Here is a 24491-nt window from a genome sequence, read left to right as displayed (position 1 = left end):
TGATGCTTGATAGATGACAGGGGTTCTTGCTGTCAGGAAACAGCATGACCTTCCTGAAGTAGACACGGACATTCTTACCAATGGAAGAACATGTTACAATTATGGAAAGCATTCTTCGGCTAATAGCTGTTTGGATGTACTGGGATCATGACACTGGGTGCTATGTATCCTGCATCTGACACATATTGTCCATGTCTGGCAGCATTTATCAAGAACACTATCCATTTGGGATCCTGGGCACGGTCATGTATAGCTGTATACAGTTGCGGCTCGCTGACCTGTAAAGGGGCGGGACGGGTGCAGCACGCGGGGGACATTTAATTAAAAAATAAAATAAAAACTTACCTCTTCCGTTGCCACGTAGTTCCTCTCTCGCTCGTCGTCGCTGCACGCAGGCACAGGCTCACAGCCGGCCCTGTAGCCAAACCTGATGCTGCTCAGAGTCAGGATTGGCTGGGAGCACCCTGGCTGGGCGCTCCCAGGCAGACTGGGAGCCAGTGGAGGCTCAATCCAACCAAGCAACACAGTGCCTTGCTGGATAGAGCCTACTACGCATGTATGTTTGGCCGGCCCAATACAGTGGGACAAACAAACAGGCGCTCTAAGGGGAGTGCTCTGTGCACTCCCCTCACTGTACGGCACCGCCAAGGCCCCGCCCCTTCCACCATAAAGGGATAATAAGCTTAGTTTATTATCCATTCGTTTTGAAAAGTTTGCAGCTTCTGCTGCTGGCAGGGGAGCTACGGTACTCCACACTAATGGAGGAGCCGCCCCTGGCTGTATAGTCAGATAAGTCTTTTGCTTTTTTTCTTACATTTAAAAGTGGGTTGGAAGACTAACGTCAAGTAGAAATGAAATCCAAAACATAGGAGCTTGCAGAGTCGGAGTCTCCACCTCAGAAGAATACATTTTGGAACCCTCAACAGAGCTGTACTGCAAACATCCTTGCTAGGTCCAAAAGAGCTAAACTTGGAGCTAGCAGGTTTAAATATTTCACAGTGATGCATCTGAGCTCAAAATTAGTGTGGTCGCCTATCAGGAGCTAATGTTTCCTACATGCGGTGAAACTATGACCTACAGCCTATTCAGTTGGATCTTGTATTCTTTAGAGACACCCAAGAAGAGTTTTAGGGATGGCACAGTAACGAGCTTAGCTTAAGTTCAATCATGGGTTACCTGCTTCACCTGCCACTATTTAACATTTTTTCGTACAGAGAGGAAGAACAGATTTAAATGTACTTAGATGGGGAAAAATAGATCTTAATCACTACACTAACCTGTGGTGCTAAAGATGACGATATTTACCGGTTCTTTATTCAAAGTCCGAGGGTTTAAGCAAAAAATATTTGGTGGCATAAAATAAAGAAGTTATGACTTGACCTTGGTGCCATAAATAATTATAGCAGTTTTTGTGTTTTACAATTGGGAGGAAATTAATATCTATGCAAACTCGAAACAACTCAGAGAAACTATTCTAGAAGGATCCCTGTGAAGGTCCAAAGCACATCCACACATCTTATCTGGTGTAATATTTTTGTAGATCATGCGATATGCAAGAATGGTGTCCTGGCGCGGACATTAGTGTAAAGAGCGTGCTGTATTAAGGGGGTGGGATCATTTATTTAAAGTATAACCAGGTTTTCAGTGTTTGAAAAAGGGGAAAACATGGCTTTATGTACACAGAGGAATGCGCAAAAAAACAAAAAATATGCCTTGCCTTCCAGACTGGTGCAATGAAACCTGGGAACAGATAGTATTCTTCCCAAAGAAGATGCGAGAATCCGGGAAGAACTGTAGAAAACAAATTTATGGTAATGATAGCTTAGGCCCAGGCCGTGACCTGCCTTAAAGATCAGAAAAAGTGTTTGTAAAGAAATGGCTCCCTGTTGCAGTTACCCCCCACTTTTTGCCTGATACTGATGCTGACTTGACTGAGAAGTGTGCTGGGACCCTGCTAACCAGGCCCCAGCACCAGTGTTCTTTCACTTAAAATGTGCTTTTGATTCCACAATTGGCACACCCTGGCATCCAGGTAAGTCCCTTGTAACTGGTACCCCTGGTACCAAGGGCCCTGATGCCAGGGAAGGTCTCCAAGGGCTGCAGCATATCTTATGCCACCCTGGGGACCCCTCACTCAGCACAGACACACTGCTTGCCAGCTTGTGTGTGCTGATGAGAACAAAACGAGTAAGTCGACATGGCACTCCCCTCAGGGTGCCATGCCAACCTCACACTGCCTATGCAGTATAGATAAGTCACCCCTCTAGTAGGCCTTACAGCCCTAAGGCAGGGTGCACTATACCATAGGTGAGGGCATATGTGCATGAGCACTATGCCCCTACAGTGTCTAAGCAAAACCTTAGACATTGTAAGTGCAGGGTAGCCATAAGAGTATATGGTCTGGGAGTCTGTCAAAAACGAACTCCACAGCTCCATAATGGCTACACTGAATACTGGGAAGTTTGGTATCAAACTTCTCAGAATAATAAACCCACACTGATGCCAGTTTTGGATTTATTAAAAAATGCACACAGGGGGCATCTTAGAGATACCCCCTGTATTTTACCCAATTGTTCAGTGCAGGACTGACTGGTCTGTGCCAGCCTGCTGCTGAGAGACGAGTGTCTGACCTCATGCGGTGAGAGCCTTTGTGCTCTCTGAGGACAGAAACAAAGCCTGCTCTGGGTGGAGGTGCTTCACACCTCCCCCCTGCAGGAACTGTAACACCTACCAGTGAGCTTCAAAGGCTCAAGCTTCGTGTTACAATGCCCCAGGGCACTCCAGCTAGTGGAGATGCCCGCCCCCTGGACACAGCCCCCACTTTTGGCAGCAAGTCCAGGAGAAATAATGAGAATAACAAGGAGGAGTCACTGGCCAGTCAGGACAGCGCCTAAGGTGTCCTGAGCTGAGGTGACTCTGACTTTTAGAAATCCTCCATCTTGTAGAAGGAGGATTCCCCCAATAGGGATAGGAATGTGACCCCCTCCCCTTGGGAGGAGGCACAAAGAGGGTGTACCCACCCTCAGGGCTAGTAGCCATTGGCTACTAACCCCCCAGACCTAAACACGCCCTTAAATTTAGTATTTAAGGGCTTCCCTGCACCTAAGAATTTAGATTCCTGCAACTTACCTGAAGAAGAAGGACTGCTGAGCTGAAAAACCCCTGCAGAGGAAGAACAGAAGACACCAACTGCCTTGGCCCCAGACTTACCGGCCTGTCTCCTGCCCTCCAAAGAAACCTGCTCCAGCGACGCTTTCCAAGGGACCAGCGACCTCTGAATCCTCTGAGGACTGCCCTGCTTCAAGAAAGACAAGAAACTCCCGAGGACAGCGGCCCTGCTCCAAAAGAACTGCAACTTTGTTTCAAGTAGCAGATTTAAAGACCCCTGCAACTCCCCGCAAGAAGCGTGAGACTTGCAACACTGCACCCGGCGACCCCGACTCGACTGGTGGAGAACTAACACCTCAGGGAGGACCCTCCGGCGACTCCGAGACTGTGAGTAACCAAAGTTGTCCCCCCCTGAGCCCCCACAGCGACGCCTGCAGAGGGAATCCCGAGGCTCCCCCATGACCGCGACTGCCTGAACATATTTCCCGACGGCTGGAAAAGACCCTGCACCCGCAGCCCCCAGCACCTGAAGGATCGGAACTTCTGTGCAGGAGTGACCCCCAGGAGGCCCTCTCCCTTGCCCAGGTGGTGGCTACCCCGAGGAGCCCCCCCCTTGCCTGCCTGCAACGCTGAAGAGATCCCTTGATCTCTCATTGAAAACCATTACAAACCTGACGCGTGTTTGCACACTGCACCCGGCCGCCCCCGCGCTGCTGAGGGTGTACTTTTTGTGCTGACTTGTGTCCCCGCCGGTGCCCTACAAAACCCCCCTGGTCTGCCCTCCGAAGACGCGGGTACTTACCTGCTGGCAGACTGGAACCGGGGCACCCCCTTCTCTCCATTGAAGCCTATGTGTTTTGGGCACCTCTTTGACCTTTGCACCTGACCGGCCCTGAGCTGCTGGTGTGATAACTTTGGGGTTGCTCTGAACCCCCAACGGTGGGCTACCTTGGACCAAAAACTGAAACCTGTAAGTGACTTGCTTACCTGTTAAAACTAACAATAACTTACCTCCCCCAGGAACTGTGAAAATTGCACTGTGTCCACTTTTAAAACAGCTTATTGTGTTTTATGTAAAAAGTATACATGCTAATGAAATGATTCAAAGTTCCGAAAGTACTTACCTGCAATACCTTTCAAATGAGATATTACATGTAGAATTGAACCTGTGGTTCTTAAAATAAACTAAGAAAATATATTTTTCTATAACAAAACCTATTGGCTGGATTTGTCTCCGAGTGTGTGTTCCTCATTTATTGCCTGTGTGTATGTACAACAAATGCTTAACACTACTCCTTTGATAAGCCTACTGCTCGACCACACTACCACAAAATAGAGCATTAGTATTATCTCTTTTTGCCACTATCTTACCTCTAATGGGAACCCTTGCACTCTGTGCATACTATTCCTTACTTTGAAATAGTGCATACAGAGCCAACTTCCTACATTGGTGGCAGCGGTGGGATACAAGACTTTGCATTTGCTGGACTACTCAGCCAATACCTGATCACAGGACAAATTCCAAAAATTGTCATAAGAAATTGTTTTTGCAATTTTAAATTTTTCTCAATTCTTAAAAGACCTGCTAGGGCCTTGTGTTAGATCCTGTTTAGCATTTCTTTTAGAGTTTAAAAGTTTGGTAAAAGTTTGAATTAGATTCTAGAACTAGTTTTAGATTCTTAAAATGTATTCCAACTTTTAGAAGCATAATGTCTAGTACAGATATGAATGTGGTGGAACTCGACACCACACCTTACCTCCATCTTAAGATGAGGGAGCTAAGGTCACTCTGTAAACTAAAGAAAATAGTAATGGGCCCCAGACCTTCCAAACTACAGCTCCAGGAGCTTTTGGCAGAGTTTGAAAGAGCCAACCCCTCTGAGGATGGCAACACAGAGGATGATGATAGTGACTTGGATGGTGATTCCCCCCTACCAGTCCTATCTAGGGAAGACAGGGCCTCTCAAGCCCTGACTCCACAAATCATAGTCAGAGATGCTGGGTCCCTCACAGGAGGGACCAACCTCTCTGAAATCACTGAGGCTAACTCCAGTGAAGAGGACATCCAGTTAGCCAGGATAGCCAAAAGATTGGCTTTGGAAAGACAGATCCTAGCCATAGAAAGGGAAAGACAAGAGATGGGCCTAGGACCCATCAATGGTGGCAGCAACATAAATAGGGTCAGAGATTCTCCTGACATGTTGAAAATCCCTAAAGGGATTGTAACTAAATATGAAGATGGTGATGACATCACCAAATGGTTCACAGCTTTTGAGAGGGCTTGTGTAACCAGAAAAGTAAACAGATCTCACTGGGGTGCTCTCATTTGGGAAATGTTCACTGGAAAGTGTAGGGATAGACTCCTCACACTCTATGGAAAAGATGCAGAATCTTATGACCTCATGAAGGGAACCCTGATTGAGGGCTTTGGATTCTCCACTGAGGAGTATAGAATTAGATTCAGGGGGGCTCAAAAATCCTCGAGCCAGACCTGGGTTGATTTTGTAGACTACTCAGTGAAAACACTGGATGGTTGGGTAACTGGAAATGAAGTGCATGACTATGTTGGGCTTTATAATTTGTTTATGAAAGAACACATTTTAAGTAACTGCTTCAATGAAAAGTTGCATCAGTATCTGGTAGACCTAGGTCCAATTTCTCCCCAAGAATTGGGAAAGAAGGCAGACCACTGGGTCAAGACTAGGGTAACCAAAACTTCCACTGGGGGCAACCAAAAGAAAGGGGTTACAAAACCTCCTCAGGAGAAAGTGGGTGACACTAGAAACAAAGAAAAAGAGTCCTCTGTAGGCCCCCAAAAACCAGACCAGGTGGGTGGGCCCCGAGACACAACCCAAAACAAAGGTGGGTACCAGGATAAGAACTGGGATGCCACTAAGGCATGGTGCCATAACTGTAGACAGACAGGGCACCACACCAAGGACACTTCTTGTCCCAAAAACAAACCCCCTAGCAAAATCCCAGGGGTGACCAGTGTAGCCATTGGAGATGACTCCTCAGATGAGGAGGTCTTCATAGCCTTCAACTGGAAAAAGGGCCCAACAGGTGAGTTGGAGATTCCAGAGGGAAGTAGACACTTCCACCACCTATTGGTGAATGGAATCCCAGCCACTGCCCTGAGAGACACTTGTGCCAGTCACACTATTGTGCATGACAGGCTGGTGTTCTCAAACCAGTACATACCAGGTGAGACTGCCAGAGTAAGAGTTAGCCCAGACAGGGTCACTGATAGGCCTGTGGCTTTTGTGCCCATAGAAGTGGGTGGGACTTTTAGCTGGAGAAGGGTGGTAGTCAGTACAGACCTCCCCCTCGATTGTCTCCTTGGAAATGACTACCCAGAGGTTAGTCAGAGCCCAAGAGAGGAACTGGTCCAGTGCCAGTCCTCTCCCAAGGATTCTGGAGTTCCTGCCTCTGCAGTAAATGCAAGTAGGCCCCAGAAGAAAAAGAAAAGGAAACAGAGTAGGAAAGGTGGACAACCTTTAGCCAAGGTTCCAGCAAGCCAAGGAGATTCTGCTCCAGTAGGGGAGAACTCCAAAAGTGGCTCTGATAAAGTCCAACCTGACCCACAAGAAGTCCTGGCTAGTCAGGCAACTGTTACGTCTGAGTGGGTGGCTCCTCAGCTAACAGAAGAAAGAGTGGAAGAAGGGTGTTTACTACAAGATGTGGTAACCCCCCCACTCTAATACAACAGACAGGCACCCTGAACCCAAAGAAGCCTGTAACTTAGCCCCTTCCCTTGTAGGTGAAGAGCTAAAGGTGTGGTTATGGGCACTGACCGCTGTCAGTGGCCTCTGCTGGGTGTTAGCCTTTATGGCTGCCCTATCCTTGGCATGGTGGTCAGACCCTGTAGGAAGTTGGCTCTGTATGTGCTATTTCAAAGTAAGGAATAGCATGCACAGAGTCCAAGGGTTCCCCTTAGAGGTAAAATAGTGGTAAAAATAGATAATACTAATGCTCTATTTTGTGGTAGTGTGGTCGAGCAGTAGGCTTATCCAAGGAGTAGTGTTAAGCATTTGTTGTACATACACAGACAATAAATGAGGTACACACACTCAGAGACAAATCCAGCCAATAGGTTTTTATATAGAAAAATATATTTTCTTAGTTTATTTTAAGAACCACAGGTTCAAATTCTACATGTAATATCTCATTCGAAAGGTATTGCAGGTAAGTACTTTAGGAACTTCAAATCATCAAAATTGCATGTATACTTTTCAAGTTATTCACAAATAGCTGTTTTAAAAGTGGACACTTAGTGCAATTTTCACAGTTCCTAGGGGAGGTAAGTATTTGTTAGGTTAACCAGGTAAGTAAGACACTTACAGGGCTTAGTTCTTGGTCCAAGGTAGCCCACCGTTGGGGGTTCAGAGCAACCCCAAAGTCACCACACCAGCAGCTCAGGGCCGGTCAGGTGCAGAGTTCAAAGTGGTGCCCAAAACACATAGGCTAGAATGGAGAGAAGGGGGTGCCCCGGTTCCGGTCTGCTTGCAGGTAAGTACCCGCGTCTTCGGAGGGCAGACCAGGGGGGTTTTGTAGGGCACCGGGGGGGGACACAAGCCCACACAGAAATTTCACCCTCAGCAGCGCGGGGGCGGCCGGGTGCAGTGTAGAAACAAGCGTCGGGTTTGTAATGGAAGTCAATGGGAGATCTAGGGATCTCTTCAGCGCTGCAGGCAGGCAAGGGGGGGGTTCCTCCGGGAAACCTCCACTTGATCAAGGGAGAGGGACTCCTGGGGGTCACTCCTCCAGTGAAAGTCCGGTCCTTCAGGTCCTGGGGGCTGCGGGTGCAGGGTCTCTCCCAGGTGTCGGGACTTAGGATTCAAAGAGTCGCGGTCAGGGGAAGCCTCGGGATTCCCTCTGCAGGCGGCGCTGTGGGGGCTCAGGGGGGACAGGTTTTTGTACTCACAGTCTTAGAGTAGTCCGGGGGTCCCTCCTGAGGTGTTGGATCGCCACCAGCCGAGTCGGGGTCGCCGGGTGCAGTGTTGCAAGTCTCACGCTTCTTGCGGGGAGCTTGCAGGGTTCTTTAAAGCTGCTGGAAACAAAGTCGCAGCTTTTCTTGGAGCAGGTCCGCTGTCCTCGGGAGTTTCTTGTCTTTTCGAAGCAGGGGCAGTCCTCAGAGGATGTCGAGGTCGCTGGTCCCTTTGGAAGGCGTCGCTGGAGCAGGATCTTTGGAAGGCAGGAGACAGGCCGGTGAGTTTCTGGAGCCAAGGCAGTTGTCTTCTGGTCTTCCTCTGCAGGGGTTTTCAGCTAGGCAGTCCTTCTTCTTGTAGTTGCAGGAATCTAATTTTCTAGGGTTCAGGGTAGCCCTTAAATACTAAATTTAAGGGCGTGTTTAGGTCTGGGGGGTTAGTAGCCAATGGCTACTAGCCCTGAGGGTGGGTACACCCTCTTTGTGCCTCCTCCCAAGGGGAGGGGGTCACAATCCTAACCCTATTGGGGGAATCCTCCATCTGCAAGATGGAGGATTTCTAAAAGTCAGAGTCACCTCAGCTCAGGACACCTTAGGGGCTGTCCTGACTGGCCAGTGACTCCTCCTTGCTGCTTTCTTTGTTCCCTCCAGCCTTGCCGCCAAAAGTGGGGGCCGTGGCCGGAGGGGGCGGGCAACTCCACTAAGCTGGAGTGCCCTGCTGGGCTGTGACAAAGGGGTGAGCCTTTGAGGCTCACCGCCAGGTGTCACAGCTCCTGCCTGGGGGAGGTGTTAGCATCTCCACCCAGTGCAGGCTTTGTTACTGGCCTCAGAGTGACAAAGGCACTCTCCCCATGGGGCCAGCAACATGTCTCTGGTGTGGCAGGCTGCTGGAACTAGTCAGCCTACACAGACAGTCGGTTAAGTTTCAGGGGGCACCTCTAAGGTGCCCTCTGGGGTGTATTTTGCAATAAAATGTACACTGGCATCAGTGTGCATTTATTGTGCTGAGAAGTTTGATACCAAACTTCCCAGTTTTCAGTGTAGCCATTATGGTGCTGTGGAGTTCGTGTTTGACAGACTCCCAGACCATATACTCTTATGGCTACCCTGCACTTACAATGTCTAAGGTTTTGTTTAGACACTGTAGGGGTACCATGCTCATGCACTGGTACCCTCACCTATGGTATAGTGCACCCTGCCTTAGGGCTGTAAGGCCTGCTAGAGGGGTGGCTTACCTATACTGCATAGGCAGTGAGAGGCTGGCATGGCACCCTGAGGGGAGTGCCATGTCGACTTACTCGTTTTGTCCTCACCAGCACACACAAGCTGGCAAGCAGTGTGTCTGTGCTGAGTGAGAGGTCTCCAGGGTGGCATAAGACATGCTGCAGCCCTTAGAGACCTTCCTTGGCATCAGGGCCCTTGGTACTAGAAGTACCAGTTACAAGGGACTTATCTGGATGCCAGGGTCTGCCAATTGTGGATACAAAAGTACAGGTTAGGGAAAGAACACTGGTGCTGGGGCCTGGTTAGCAGGCCTCAGCACACTTTTAATTGTAAACATAGCATCAGCAAAGGCAAAAAGTCAGGGGGCAACCATGCCAAGGAGGCATTTCCTTACAGACCCCATGCCAAATAGCAAGTTAGGCCCCCCTGACCCTGTTGGTCATGGTGGGGTTACTCCAGCTCTGGGTAACCTCTTTGGGTAAGCTAGGGGTGACCCTGGCTAAAGTAAGATTAGCAGATTACCCCCCACATTTTGCCTGATACTGATGCTGACTTGACTGAGAAGTGTGCTGGGACCCTGCTAACCAGGCCCCAGCACCAGTGTTCTTTCACCTAAAATGTGCTTTTGATTCCACAATTGGCACACCCTGGCATCCAGGTAAGTCCCTTGTAACTGGTACCCCTGGTACCAAGGGCCCTGATGCCAGGGAAGGTCTCTAAGGGCTGCAGCATATCTTATGCCACCCTGGGGACCCCTCACTCAGCACAGACTGCTTGCCAGCTTGTGTGTGCTGATGAGAACAAAACGAGTAAGTCGACATGGCACTCCCCTCAGGGTGCCATGCCAACCTCACACTGCCTATGCAGTATAGATAAGTCACCCCTCTAGTAGGCCTTACAGCCCTAAGGCAGGGTGCACTATACCATAGGTGAGGGCATATGTGCATGAGCACTATGCCCCTACAGCGTCTAAGCAAAACCTTAGACATTGTAAGTGCAGGGTAGCCATAAGAGTATATGGTCTGGGAGTCTGTCAAAAACGAACTCCACAGCTCCATAATGGCTACACTGAATACTGGGAAGTTTGGTATCAAACTTCTCAGAATAATAAACCCACACTGATGCCAGTGTTGGATTTATTACAAAATGCACACAGAGGGCATCTTAGAGATACCCCCTGTATTTTACCCAATTGTTCAGTGCAGGACTGACTGGTCTGTGCCAGCCTGCTGCTGAGAGACGAGTGTCTGACCTCATGCGGTGAGAGCCTTTGTGCTCTCTGAGGACAGAAACAAAGCCTGCTCTGGGTGGAGGTGCTTCACACCTCTCCCCTGCAGGAACTGTAACACCTAGCAGTGAGCTTCAAAGGCTCAAGCTTCGTGTTACAATGCCCCAGGGCACTCCAGCTAGTGGAGATGCCCGCCCCCTGGACACAGCCCCCACTTTTGGCGGCAAGTCCAGGAGAAATAATGAGAATAACAAGGAGGAGTCACTGGCCAGTCAGGACAGCCCCTAAGGTGTCCTGAGCTGAGGTGACTCTGACTTTTAGAAATCCTCCATCTTGTAGAAGGAGGATTCCCCCAATAGGGATAGGAATGTGACCCCCTCCCCTTGGGAGGAGGCACAAAGAGGGTGTACCCACCCTCAGGGCTAGTAGCCATTGGCTACTAACCCCCCAGACCTAAACACGCCCTTAAATTTAGTATTTAAGGGCTTCCCTGAACCTAAGAATTTAGATTCCTGCAACTTACCTGAAGAAGAAGGACTGCTGAGCTGAAAAACCCCTGCAGAGGAAGAACAGTAGACACCAACTGCCTTGGCCCCAGACTTGCCGGCCTGTCTCCTGCCTTCCAAAGAAACCTGCTCCAGCGACGCTTTCCAAGGGACCAGTGACCTCTGAATCCTCTGAGGACTGCCCTGCTTCAAGAAAGACTAGAAACTCCCGAGGACAGCGGCCCTGCTCCAAAAGAACTGCAACTTTGTTTCAAGTAGCAGATTTAAAGACCCCTGCAACTCCCCGCAAGAAGCGTGAGACTTGCAACACTGCACCCGGCGACCCCGACTCGACTGGTGGAGAACTAACACCTCAGGGAGGACCCTCCGGCGACTCCGAGACTGTGAGTAACCAAAGTTGTCCCCCCTGAGCCCCCACAGCGACGCCTGCAGAGGGAATCCCGAGGCTCCCCCCTGACCGCGACTGCCTGAACATATTTCCCGACGGCTGGAAAAGACCCTGCACCCGCAGCCCCCAGCACCTGAAGGATCGGAACTTCTGTGCAGGAGTGACCCCCAGGAGGCCCTCTCCCTTGCCCAGGTGGTGGCTACCCCGAGGAGCCCCCCCCCTTGCCTGCCTGCAACGCTGAAGAGATCCCTTGATCTCTCATTGAAAACCATTACAAACCCGACGCGTGTTTGCACACTGCACCCGGCCGCCCCCGCGCTGCTGAGGGTGTACTTTTTGTGCTGACTTGTGTCCCCCCCCGGTGCCCTACAAAACCCCCCTGGTCTGCCCTCCGAAGACGCGGGTACTTACCTGCTGGCAGACTGGAACCGGGGCACCCCCTTCTCTCCATTGAAGCCTATGTGTTTTGGGCACCTCTTTGACCTTTGCACCTGACCGGCCCTGAGCTGCTGGTGTGATAACTTTGGGGTTGCTCTGAACCCCCAACGGTGGGCTACCTTGGACCAAAAACTGAAACCTGTAAGTGACTTGCTTACCTGTTAAAACTAACAATAACTTACCTCCCCCAGGAACTGTGAAAATTGCACTAAGTGTCCACTTTTAAAACAGCTTATTGTGTTTTATGTAAAAAGTATACATGCTAATGAAATGATTCAAAGTTCCTAAAGTACTTACCTGCAATACCTTTCAAATGAGATATTACATGTAAAATTTGAACCTGTGGTTCTTAAAATAAACTAAGAAAATATATTTTTCTATAACAAAACCTATTGGCTGGATTTGTCTCTGAGTGTGTGTTCCTCATTTATTGCCTGTGTGTATGTACAACAAATGCTTAACACTACTCCTTTGATAAGCCTACTGCTCGACCACACTACCACAAAATAGAGCATTAGTATTATCTCTTTTTGCCACTATCTTACCTCTAAGGGGAACCCTTGGACTCTGTGCATACTATTCCTTACTTTGAAATAGTGCATACAGAGCCAACTTCCTACAGTGTTTAGACAATGTAGCATTTTTTGAACGGATTCCAATGTAGAGAACTGAGGGCTTCGGAAACTTAGGAGCATTGGAAAAGGTATGGAGCCAGCTATATTTGAAGTCACTGGAGATGTAGGAGAAAACATTCTGCGACACCTAGGAAAAACGAATTTCAGCTGTCTAATCTGCTAAGTATGGTTTGCAGGAACACTACTAGTGGAAGGGAAGAACGAGAGGTAGGGAGAATTGTTCCACAAAAATATAAATACTAGGAAGCTAGTGGAAGCCAGTTTGTATGCTTGAGTGGTATTGATTTGTGTAATGCAGCGCTTCTACAAATTTAAGAACTGCATCAGGGACCACAGAATATAAACCCAGAGCTGAAAGGGGACAGAGACTGCCTAGGATTGATCCTGGGGGTAAAATTTAAGTCAGGGTTAAGCACCGTCCTGAATCCAGCTCTCTTAGAGTCAAACAAAAGAGAGTGGGAGACTGTGTCTACTGCTGCAGACAGGTCCAGCAGCACCAAGACAGAAGGTTAGCTGTTGTATGCTAGGAAGAGGAGGACATCCAGCACTGAAACCGGGATCAAGCTCTTTTTGTGGGCTATATCCGCCAAGTTCAGGAATCCCTGTATTGTGCATAGCTCCTTCCTATAAAGGCGGCGACTAATCAACTATTCTGATTTTGACTCAGCACCGTCCTCATAGTTTCTTCTGTAATGATCAACTCCACTGCCTAAGGATTATGCCCCTCTTTCTCACTTATGGCGAGGAACTCACTTGTTAAGCAAAAAACAATTTCTTCTTCACATAGGTAATCACTGGGGTGAACATTCAGTGTCTGGTAGTGAAGAACGTACAGCTGGGAAGAGAAGTAACTGCATTCAATGGAAGTCTCAAGATTTCATTATAAAATCCTTTGTTCAGAATAAAAGGGTAGGAGGGCAGGATTACCATTTGGGTGACGGCTATCTCCTTTCTCTTACACAAGGACAGGTTGTTCTCCATTTCAGATTACCGCTATCCACAAAAGCATAGTTATACTGATGTCCGCACATTCGCATAATTTATAGACAGCCTGATTAGGATCAGATTGAAAGATCCATACTGGGGCCACTCACCAACAATGTAACCAGGGGAAAGGGTGTTGATTTTGCACACTGTAGCACAAAACCAAAAGAGCCAAGAGATGCACTGTATTTAATAATACATTTCGGGACTTCTGAGAGTCGATTTAGATTTGGGTTTGTTTAATCAAAAGGAAAACAGGCATATGTGGAGCCTGAATAACCACTCTGTTCCAGACATTCTTTAGTTTTCCCCCAAAAAATTTGCAAGGTGCAGTACAGGACACACTAGGCAAGGAATACTAATTAAGAGAGCAGAAAATCTGTTTTGTGAGCAGATGTTCTATGAAACTGGCTTTAAACCATCTAGTGACTTCTGATTTACACCAAAAATGTTCCTCTAAAGCAATGTAAAAACAACCTCTGCAAGCACTAAATTATTATTTTACATTACAAAAATTGAAACGTTACCACATAAAGAAAAACAAGAAGAGATACAAAAATTATGAAATAGACTTCCGAGGACCTCTGAGGAGATATGATTGGACTTTCTGCTATGGAATAGAGACGAGACCTTTAAGCCAAAATACCAATGTTAACGTAGAACAGTTTGGGATTACAAAAGCACAGTGGTTAATGTAAAGACTACTCACCCATTTTAATTTCACTAAAAATTATGTTAAGTAGAGGTTGTGCAGCATTGTTATAGTGGCATGTGTTCACGGGGAGAGGGTTAAGACCACATGTTCAAAGTCTGGCTTTCCTACTTGAAAAAACTGTCATCTTAGGAAAAAATAGATCAAATATGCTCTTATTTTACGAGAACATGAACAGCTGACAATTTCAGGTAGGTGGCCTAATGACCAAGTTTAACTTGGGTCACTGACAGTCTGTCCTGGGATGCTCTCTCTTGCTTCTACGGTATCCTATTGGTAGAATGGTACTGTAAACGAGGGCCTGCAGCATCCTGTCAGCAACAGCAACGATGGCTGAAGGAAACAACACAGAGACTTTGCATCCATTTTGAAAAATCTTTTGCATTTCACACCTTCTCTTTATGAAGGCAAAATTCAAATGCCGCAATATCGCTTGATAGAGATAATAGTCAAACGTTCAATGGAGAACTAATGCTCCTTAAACCTCCAATTCAAAAACGTGATTTCCCCATTATTACATTTCTGTTAAGCAAAGTAAGAGTATAAGTTGCTGAGAGTTTTCAAGACGAGGGTTCAGACCAACAAGGAAAGCACACATAATTGTAATATAAACATTGTGTCCAAGTGACCATGAATCGTACCATTTCACAACACATTAGATGACAAATGTTACTGTTAACTAATAACACTTCGTTCAGCTCATCAAGAAGAATTGAAGAAATGAACGGTTGAGCACACTCTTCCACACTAACTATAACTTAGTAAAAATAAACTGTTTTGCCTTTTTCTAAAGACCTGCTTACTTAGAAAATCAACCAATTCACAACCACAATTAAAATTCAAAAGGAAAAACTTTTAGAAATTAAAAAATGCCCTCAGCAGGAAGCAGTGTCAGTCAGCTTCAGACAAGCTTGGTCAAGTTCAGGAGTGAAAGCCATAATGAATGGCAAGCATATTCAAAGTTCGTAAACTGCATTTTCGACACTCTGAATAGAGTTTGTAGGCCTTTTGTTACTCACCTCATATTGCTTTTGCCAACCTGATAGAGAAACTGTCCTGGTGGATGTTTCTTCCATGGTGGAGCAATTCTTCATACATTTAAATTCATTTCAGTTACTCGTTATAACGATTAACATAGCAGATTTTTTTCAATTTCGCATTGATGAAGTTAACAAAATATTTTTGAAGACTGAAAACTCGTATTCATCTAACAATTTCCAAGAAATTATTGTGGGCTTTTGCATTTTTTAACCCTACAGAACACTTCTCTTTGAATATATGAATTAGGCTATTAAATAATATTCATTTTAGTTCTTTTTAGTTTGGCTGCCTTCTCAGAGACAGTTTCCAAAATGTTCAGGCACTAGGCTCGAAAAGCCCGATTACTACAAGTGATAAATACTAGATGTACTTTAAGCTACATTTTCTTTCATCTAAGGATCGAGGACACAGCTCTCTGACACAAAAAAACTTTTCCTAAATCTATCTGAGGCTGTGCAAAGTGCAGCAACAAGGATTTAACCGAAAGAGGAACAAAAACGCACTCATTAGCCTAATACATTAAACATTCATCTCGATATCTAGTCATACTGTTGCACCTTAACATCACAGTTACGCTGGCAATGATTTCAATGGATCTAATTTTGGAGAAACCAAGTTTGTCTTCGGTTTTCCAACTGTAAGGTTACCGCACGTCAACATAACCTAGTTATTTTGACGTTATGTATTCTATAACGTACAGAAAAATAGAAAATTCATTTTTTAAGGCAGTGTGGTAGGAGTAAGCCCACAACATCTTTTTTTGGAGTGCATATCTCATGGTCATTAGGACAAAGGCTGACTTGTTTTCTTTAACAAATAATTTTTGCAAAATATTTCATTTTTTCAGTGGAAAAAAGCCTCAACATACCTGTGCCACTTCATTCACAATTGGTGAAGCATCCAGCTCGCTCCCTACAGGCAGAGTCTGTGGGGTGTATAGACCACTAACGAGAAGTTCATAGAACCGCATCCGCGTTTCACCTAAAATTCAATCCAGAAGTGAATGTAAAAATAATAATAATAATAATAACAACAACAACAACAACTCCGGCACCCAGTATACCCACCTGTGGCTGAGATTATTTTAAACATTTTACTATCACCCATAACAAAAACAACAACACTCTTACTTCCACTCTACTTTTTACATGATCGTATTATACTTGCCTCAAGACCCCTGGGTTCACAGTGATTAACAGAGCACACTCTTTGCACTTTATATGCAAATAATCCTTGGATGCATACCCACACAATTAGTACTTCTCAATAAGTTGCTAAGTCAACAGCTTGTACATGTATACTGATAAAGATAATAGAGCAGTTTCACTTTGCAGCAAAACAGACATGCAAACTTATCTTTAGATTCCAAAACACACACACACACACACACACACACATCCTGAAATTCTTTCAGTTCAAAACGCTAAAAGAAGTTAGACATTCTTCTCCTTACATTTTGAACTATGTCCAGCTTCCAAGTTTTCGAAAAAAGATAAAAGATTCCCAACTGTAGACCTGAATATTCCAATGCACAGCATTCAAGTATGGGAAATTCAAACCATGCATAAATGTCACAGAATGATGCACATGTAGATTTATTTATTTTTCATTTTATTTTCTCCAGTGAGAAAATTATTTGCTCAAGGAAAAATCCCCTCTCTTCAAAACAAACTGAACATAGCAGTATCATTTACCCATTCTCACCCTGTAAAATCATTTACTCTTCCCCTTGACAGAAATTTGGGTGCATTTTGCCACAAACTTATAAGTTTGCAAGGTGTTCATCTAGAAATACACACAAACCTGCCTCTAATCCTAAACTCGCAATTGCAAAAATTCAAATCTTAGTGGTGGCATCCCCACTTTCGCAAATGCCATTTGGGAGACTATAACTGGACTGAGAATTTGCCCTGCCAAGTGTTTTTTTTCTTCCCACACACAAGTTAAACGTAATGTGCACAACACTGCAAATGTTCCATCATGGTCTTGCCCCTCAGAAGCAAACTGCAATGAAATGCAACACAGCTTTGTCGCACTTCCTACCAGTTTTGCTTTCTTTGAGGACTTTTATATCCAGCTAAACAGCTGTAATTTTGTCAGAGCTATGAAAATATCAAGCATGCAGTCACCCGAGATGAAAAGTCTAGTGCTTTCTAAGCACGCAGGCCTGTTGTGGGAGAACTACAGCTTCAAATAAATGGAGCAATCTCTAGTGTGCAAGGATTCTATGGAGGCAGACACTGTCGTATGCAGATGCACAAAGTTTGGGAACTTCACAGTAAAACCGATATTTCCAGCAGGGGCAGCAACATTACTTAGATGACACATTGGTAAAAAAGTGCATCTAAACTGTATGGTTCATTGCAGGATTAAAGCTACAACTGAGATGCATGACAAGAAAAATTAATTATTAATACCACTAAATGTGTGGATTATATCTATATTTCTGGAACATGTCACTGTCAAGATATTAGATGAGCTCTACAACAGAGCACCAACTTGAAATTAAAACATATAGTGCCTCGTCGTGTGAGAAACAGCTTACTCACAACGGGATGCTTAGCACCCACAAAAGACAACCAGCACTGGCAAAGCCAATATGTCTGGCCTTTGATAGCTGGTGGGGCCGGGGGAGGGAGGGGTTGGTGTGTTAATAAAAATAACAAAAAAATAAAGGAGAGAAGATTATTGCAAGCATAGGCCTCAAATTCACAACTATAAAGAGCAGAGTAAGGAACACAAGCTGCCATCTAAGATTGGCAACTACGTGCTAAATAAAAAAATAAGCACAGGATATAGTTTGAATATAATAGTACGGTTGTTCCCTAGGAGGCAAGTGAACTTAGAACAGTTGGAGAATCCCTTTTCAGTTTTCTTGCACATCAAAACAATTCTTGGTGGCAGAAGAAAAAGGTGTATGAGGTTTTAATTACACTATAACCTTAAGACAAATACAACAATGACCAAATACTCAAAGTAAAGAAAAAAAAAGGCAAAATAAATTCACACCTGCCAGCTCTGGCACTGAAGTGCATCTGTGGGAAGATGTGCATGGGTGATCAGGAAAGCCACTGTCACTCACAGGGCGGGAAACCAATGGCTGAAGTGGGCGCACCCACTGAAAAAAGCTGTAAGTGGATGTGGGGGAAAAACAAAATGTAAATGACGAGTGAACAGCAGCAATGGATGAAGAGTGCCGAATACCACTATTTACGGGTACACACCTTGATTTTTCTTAATTGCACAAGACTGGCAGAACAGCAGAAGAGGCTTCTAAGCCAGATTTTATCAATCAATAAACATCAGAGAGCTAAAACCCAGTAAAATGATAAAACAGTCAAAAGGAAACACGTATGAAAAGGGAAGCCATTCTGAGAGAAATAATAATCAATAAGCAAGGCCCAGAAAGCGAGTTTTCCAAATCTTTAAAATTCCCGAAACATATGATAGCCAAGAAGCTCTCCCTCTCAGAAGGAGCTCAGTCAATCTTGCGAAAGGCATCTGAGCGGGAGGCAGACTATTATGGAACACACCACTTTCAACTGATTATAAAACAAATGCTGCTCGGACAGTATAGACATGATTCGCTTTAAAACGTACTGTAGTTTAACATGCCCTTTGATTCAATTAATTTGCCTTGCCATCCAGTAAGTACACTCACCCCATCAAAGTTGCAAGGATAATAAACAAAAATGCACGTGCGTGATTAAAACAATCAAATCACAGGGGTACAAAAAGCGAAAACGTCTTAAGTGAAGACATTAGCAAGAAGGTCCAGGGCCTCTAGAATTCAGGCAGGTTTCTGACATACTAAACAGATTTAGTTTGGAGAGGGGGGAAGTGTGTGAAAGGAAGGAAATTTAATTGGAGCTTTGAATGTGGACAGAGACAAAGCATATACTGGGGAATAGTTCTACAAAGGATGGTCAGAAAAAAAAAAAAAGATTGGAGAAGAAGCAGCAGAATGTAAATAAAAAGAGGGGCAGCTCTGTAGAGAACTTATTTCTGAATTACTTTGCCTTATTTACTAACCAAACAGGGCAATACCAAGGTATGCCAACATGCTAGATATTGCTGTGAAATAGAAGTTTTTTAGATTTTGGGTTTCAGTAATGGATTATTTGTCAACCTAAGGCACTACAACCTTACCAAGCAAGTACACACTAACATGGTCACTTCTGTGTTGGACTGTATCTCATGACATCCTGTGCAAGTGATTCCTTCAACACTTGCGTGCATTACTGCGTTACAACTGACTAGCAAGCCTCTGTTTTTTTGTAAACCGTAAGGCTGTTGTCCATGTATTTCACCTTTTCAGATGAATAGTGATGTGAAGCCGATGTGATCATAAGGACATTAAACAGTGGGAAAATTCACCAACTGAAGCAGATTCTAGGAAATTTTAGGACCAAATAAAGAAGAGTGGTGTTTATAAAGAATAATTAAGAGAAATATTAACCTTTTCCCACTGAACATTTACCTTCCAAGAAACTAAGTTATCCAAGTTTCCCTAAGTAGCAGGCTTGGCCATGGGAGCCACTGCAGTCATGTTCCTTTGTTTATTATTATTATTATTTATTTTTTAACGAATTTAAAGAGTTGCCCAAAAACTAAGCTACACTGTGGAAACTTGCACGGCTTTAGCTTTCTCTATCATGTTACAATGTGGCGATGAAGCTTATTAGTATGACTACCATTGAACAACTAACACACGTCACCTAACCCTGATTATATCAGCTGTTTAATCGCAGGATATTGCATATATTACATTCAGAGTTGTCACAGTGTGTAAAGTGGAAGTGAAACGACCGATAATGCATTTGTTGGAGGACTGCGGAACTCACATTTGACAGTGAAGCAGATTCTTCAACTTTTATCACATAAAAAAAATAGATAAAGCCAAGACGCCTTTAGAGAGTACTGCACGATTCCAAGGATTTGAGAAAGGCTCGAGAGTTACTATGTTGTGCCACCAGGTGGCGCTGCTTCCACAAGCTGGAAAAACATTGTTGCAGGACAAAAGGTATCCCCCAAAATATGATAATTTCAATAGTAAGTAGGGCGACTTCAGTTTGGGAAAAAAAGCGAAAACGGGATTTGTGAACCTTAAAATACTCAATGTAACGGGTTAATTATAATATATATATATATATATATATATATGGAAAATGTCACTTACCCAGTGTACATCTGTTCGTGGCATTAGTCGCTGCAGATTCACATGCTGTGCACATCCCGCCATCTGGTGTTGGGCTCGGAGTGTTACAAGTTGTTTTTCTTCGAAGATGTCTTTTCGAGTCACGAGATCGAGGGACTCCTCCCATTTCGACTCCATTGCGCATGGGCGTCGACTCCATCTTAGATTGTTTTTCCCCACAGAGGGTGAGGTAGGAGTTGTGTATACTAGTAATAGTGCCCATGCAATGGAGTGAATACGTATGTATATAATGTAGTTTAAAGTAATATATTTACAAATTTACAAATGTTCAAGATCAACTTCTAAACGGCTACAGGCTCCCGCGGAGGCAGGTGGGCGCATGTGAATCTGCAGCGACTAATGCCACGGATGTACACTGGGTAAGTGACATTTTCCGTTCGATGGCATGCGTAGCTGCAGATACACATGCTGTGCATAGACTAGTAAGCAGTTATCTCCCCAAAAGCGGTGGTTCAGCCTGTAGGAGTTGAAGTTGTTTGAAACCATGATCGTAGTACTGCTTGACCTACTGAGGCTTGTTGTGCCGTTAACACATCTACACAGTAGTGTTTGGTAAATGTATGAGGCGTAGACCATGTAGCTGCCTTACATATTTCGGTCATTGGAATATTACCTAGAAAGGCCATGGTAGCACCTTTTTTTCTAGTTGAGTGTGCCTTTGGTGTAATAGGCAGTTCTCTTTTTGCTTTAAGATAACAGGTTTGAATGCACTTAACTATCCATCTAGCAATGCCTTGTTTAGCAATTGGATTTCCTGTATGAGGTTTTGGAAAGCAACAAATAATTGTTTTGTTTTCCGAATTAGTTTTGTTCTGTCAATGTAGTACATTAACGCTCTTTTGATGTCTAATGTATGTAGTGCTCTCTCAGCTATGGAATCTGGCTTTGGGAAGAACACTGGTAATTCCACTGTTTGATTCAAGTGGAACGGTGATATAACTTTTGGTAAAAATTTAGGATTTGTCCGTAGAACTACTTTATGCTTGTGTATTTGAATAAATGGTTCTTGTATGGTAAACGCTTGAATCTCACTCACTCTTCTTGGAGATGTGATGGCAATTAAAAATGCAACTTTCCATGTTAAGTATTGCATTTCACAAGAGTGCATGGGCTCAAAAGGTGGACCCATGAGTCGTGTTAAGACAATGTTGAGGTTCCATGAAGGAACTGGTGGTGTTCTTGGTGGTATAATTCTCTTTAGGCTTTTATGACTGGAATCCTAAATAGTGAAGTTGAGTGCGTAATTTGCAGGTAAGCTGAAATTGCGGTAAGATGTATCTTTATGGATGAAAAAGCTAGCTTTGACTTTTGCAAATGTAGTAAGTATCCTACGATGTCTTTGGCAGATGCGTGTAAGGGTTGAATTTGATTATTTTATTCAGTTTTTGGTCCAAGGTAGCCCACCATTGGGGGTTCAGAGCAACCCCAAAGTTATCACACCAGCAGCTCAGGGCCGGTCAGGTGCAAAGGTCAAAGAGGTGCCCAAAACACATAGGCTTCAATGGAGAGAAGGGGGTGCCCCGGTTCCAGTCTGCCAGCAGGTAAGTACCCGCGTCTTCGGAGGGCAGACCAGGGGGGTTTTGTAGGGCACCGGGGGGGGGGGGGGGGGAGGGGGGGGCACAAGTCAGCATAAAAAGTACACCCTCAGCAGCGCGGGGGCGGACGGGTGCAGTGTGCAAACACGCGTCGGGTTTTCAATGGTTTCCTATGAGAGATCAAGGGATCTCTTCAGCGTTGAAGGCAGGCAAGAGGTGGGCTCCTCGGGGTAGCCACCACCTGGGCAAGGGAGAGGGCCTCCTTGGGGTCACTCCTGCACAGGAGTTCCGTTCCTTTAGGTGCTGGGGGCTGCGGGTGCAGGGTCTTTTCCAGCCGTCGGGAAATGGAGTTCAGGCAGTCGCGGTCAGGGGGAGCCTCGGGATTCCCTCTGCAGGCGTCGCTGTGGGGGCTCAGGGGGGACAACTTTGGTTACTCACAGTCTTGGAGTCGCCGGAGGGTCCTCCCTGAGGTGTTGTTTCTCCACCAGTCGAGTCGGGGTCGCCGGGTGCAGTGTTGCAAGTCTCACGCTTCTTGCGGGGATTGCAGGGGTCTTTAAATCTGCTCCTCTGGGTACAAAGTTGCAGTCTTTGTTGAACAGGGCCGCTGTTCTCGGGAGTTTCTTGGTCTCTTGGAAGCAGGGCAGTCCTCTGAGGATTCAGAGGTCGCTGGTCCTGGAGAAAGCATCGCTGGAGCAGGTTTCTTTAGATGGCAGTAGACAGGCCGGTAGGACTGGGGCCAAAGCAGTTGGTGTCTTCTTTCTTCTTCTGCAGGGGTTTTCAGCTCAGCAGTCTTCTTCTTCGGTAACATGCAGGAATCTCAATCTTTAGGTTCAGGGAAGCCCTTAAATACTAAATTTAAGGGCGTGTTTAGGTCTGGGGGGTTAGTAGCCAATGGCTACTAGCCCTGAGGGTGGGTACACCCTCTTTGTGCCTCCTCCCAAGGGGAGGGGGGCACATCCCTAATCCTATTGGGGGAATCCTCCATCTGCAAGATGGAGGATTTCTAAAAGTTAGAGTCACTTCAGCTCAGGACACCTCAGGGGCTGTCCTGACTGGCCAGTGACTCCTCCTTGTTATTCTCATTATTTTCTCCGCCCTTGCCGCCAAAAGTGGGGGCCGTGGCCAGAGGGGGCGGGCAACTCCACTAGCTGGAGTGTCCCGCGGTGCTGGCACAAAGGGGTGAGCCTTTGAGGCTCACCGCCAGGTGTGACAGCTCCTGCCTGGGGGAGGTGTTAGCATCTCCACCCAGTGCATGGCTTTGTTACTGGCCTCAGAGTGACAAAGGCACTCTCCCCATGGGGCCAGCAACATGTCTCGGTTGTGGCAGGCTGCTGGAACCAGTCAGCCTACACAGATAGTCGGTTAAGGTTTCAGGGGGCACCTCTAAGGTGCCCTCTGTGGTGTATTTTACAATAAAATGTACACTGGCATCAGTGTGCATTTATTGTGCTGAGAAGTTTGATACCAAACTTCCCAGTTTTCAGTGTAGCCATTATGGTGCTGTGGAGTTCGTGTAAAATAGACTCCCAGACCATATACTCTTATGGCTACCCTGCACTTACAATGTCTAAGGTATTGCTTAGACACTGTAGGGGCACAGTGCTCATGCACTGGTGCCCTCACCTATGGTATAGTGCACCCTGCCTTAGGGCTGTAAGGCCTACTAGAGGGGTGACTTATCTATACCTGCATAGGCAGTGAGAGGCTAGCATGGCACCCTGAGGGGAGTGCCATGTCGACTTACTCGTTTTGTTCTCACCAGCACACACAAGCTGGCAAGCAGTGTGTCTGTGCTGAGTGAGGGGTCTCCAGGGTGGCATAAGACATGCTGCAGCCCTTAGAGACCTTCCTTGGCATCAGGGCCCTTGGTACCAGGGGTACCACTTACAAGGGACTTATCTGGATGCCAGGGTGTGCCAATTGTGGAATCAAAAGTACAGGTTAAGGAAAGAACACTGGTGCTGGGGCCTGGTTAGCAGGCCTCAGCACACTTTCAATTCCAAACATAGCATCAGCAAAGGCAAAAAGTCAGGGGGTAACCATGCCAAGGAGGCATTTCCTTACACAACCCCCCCCCCCCCCCCACAAACGAAAGAGGATGAGACTAACCTTTCCCAAGAGAGTCTTCATTTTCTAAGTGGAAGAACCTGGAAAGGCCATCTGCATTGGCATGGGCAGTCCCAGGTCTGTGTTCCACTATAAAGTCCATTCCCTGTAGGGAGATGGACCACCTCAACAGTTTTGGATTTTCACCTTTCATTTGCATCAGCCATCTGAGAGGTCTGTGGTCAGTTTGAACTAGGAAGTGAGTACCAAAAAGGTATGGTCTCAACTTCTTCAGGGACCAAACCACAGCAAAGGCATCCCTCTCAATGGCACTCCAACGCTGCTCCTTGGGGAGTAACCTCCTGCTAATGAAAGCAACAGGCTGGTCAAGGCCATCATCATTTGTTTGGGACAAAACTGCCCCTATCCCATGTTCAGAGGCATCTGTTTGCACAATGAATTGCTTGGAGTAATCTGGAGCTTTTAGAACTGGTGCTGTGC

At 45.8% G+C, this 24491-nt stretch overlaps 1 protein-coding gene across 4 annotated transcripts in view; it reads right to left on the bottom strand.

Annotated features, from left to right (window-relative positions):
- Positions 1-24491, bottom strand: part of SETD1B (SET domain containing 1B, histone lysine methyltransferase) — a 314507-nt gene that overhangs the window by 242530 nt on the left and 47486 nt on the right. For all 4 annotated transcript variants that reach the window (XM_069214916.1, XM_069214917.1, XM_069214914.1 and 1 more), the window contains exon 5: positions 16060-16172. In XM_069214916.1, coding sequence (XP_069071017.1) covers positions 16060-16172 — 113 coding nt within the window. The remainder of the gene's footprint in view (positions 1-16059; positions 16173-24491) is intronic.

This window comes from Pleurodeles waltl, chromosome 11 (genome assembly GCF_031143425.1).
Source record: "Pleurodeles waltl isolate 20211129_DDA chromosome 11, aPleWal1.hap1.20221129, whole genome shotgun sequence".
NCBI lineage: Eukaryota > Metazoa > Chordata > Amphibia > Caudata > Salamandridae > Pleurodeles > Pleurodeles waltl.
This window is presented reverse-complemented; position numbering and strand designations above follow the sequence as displayed.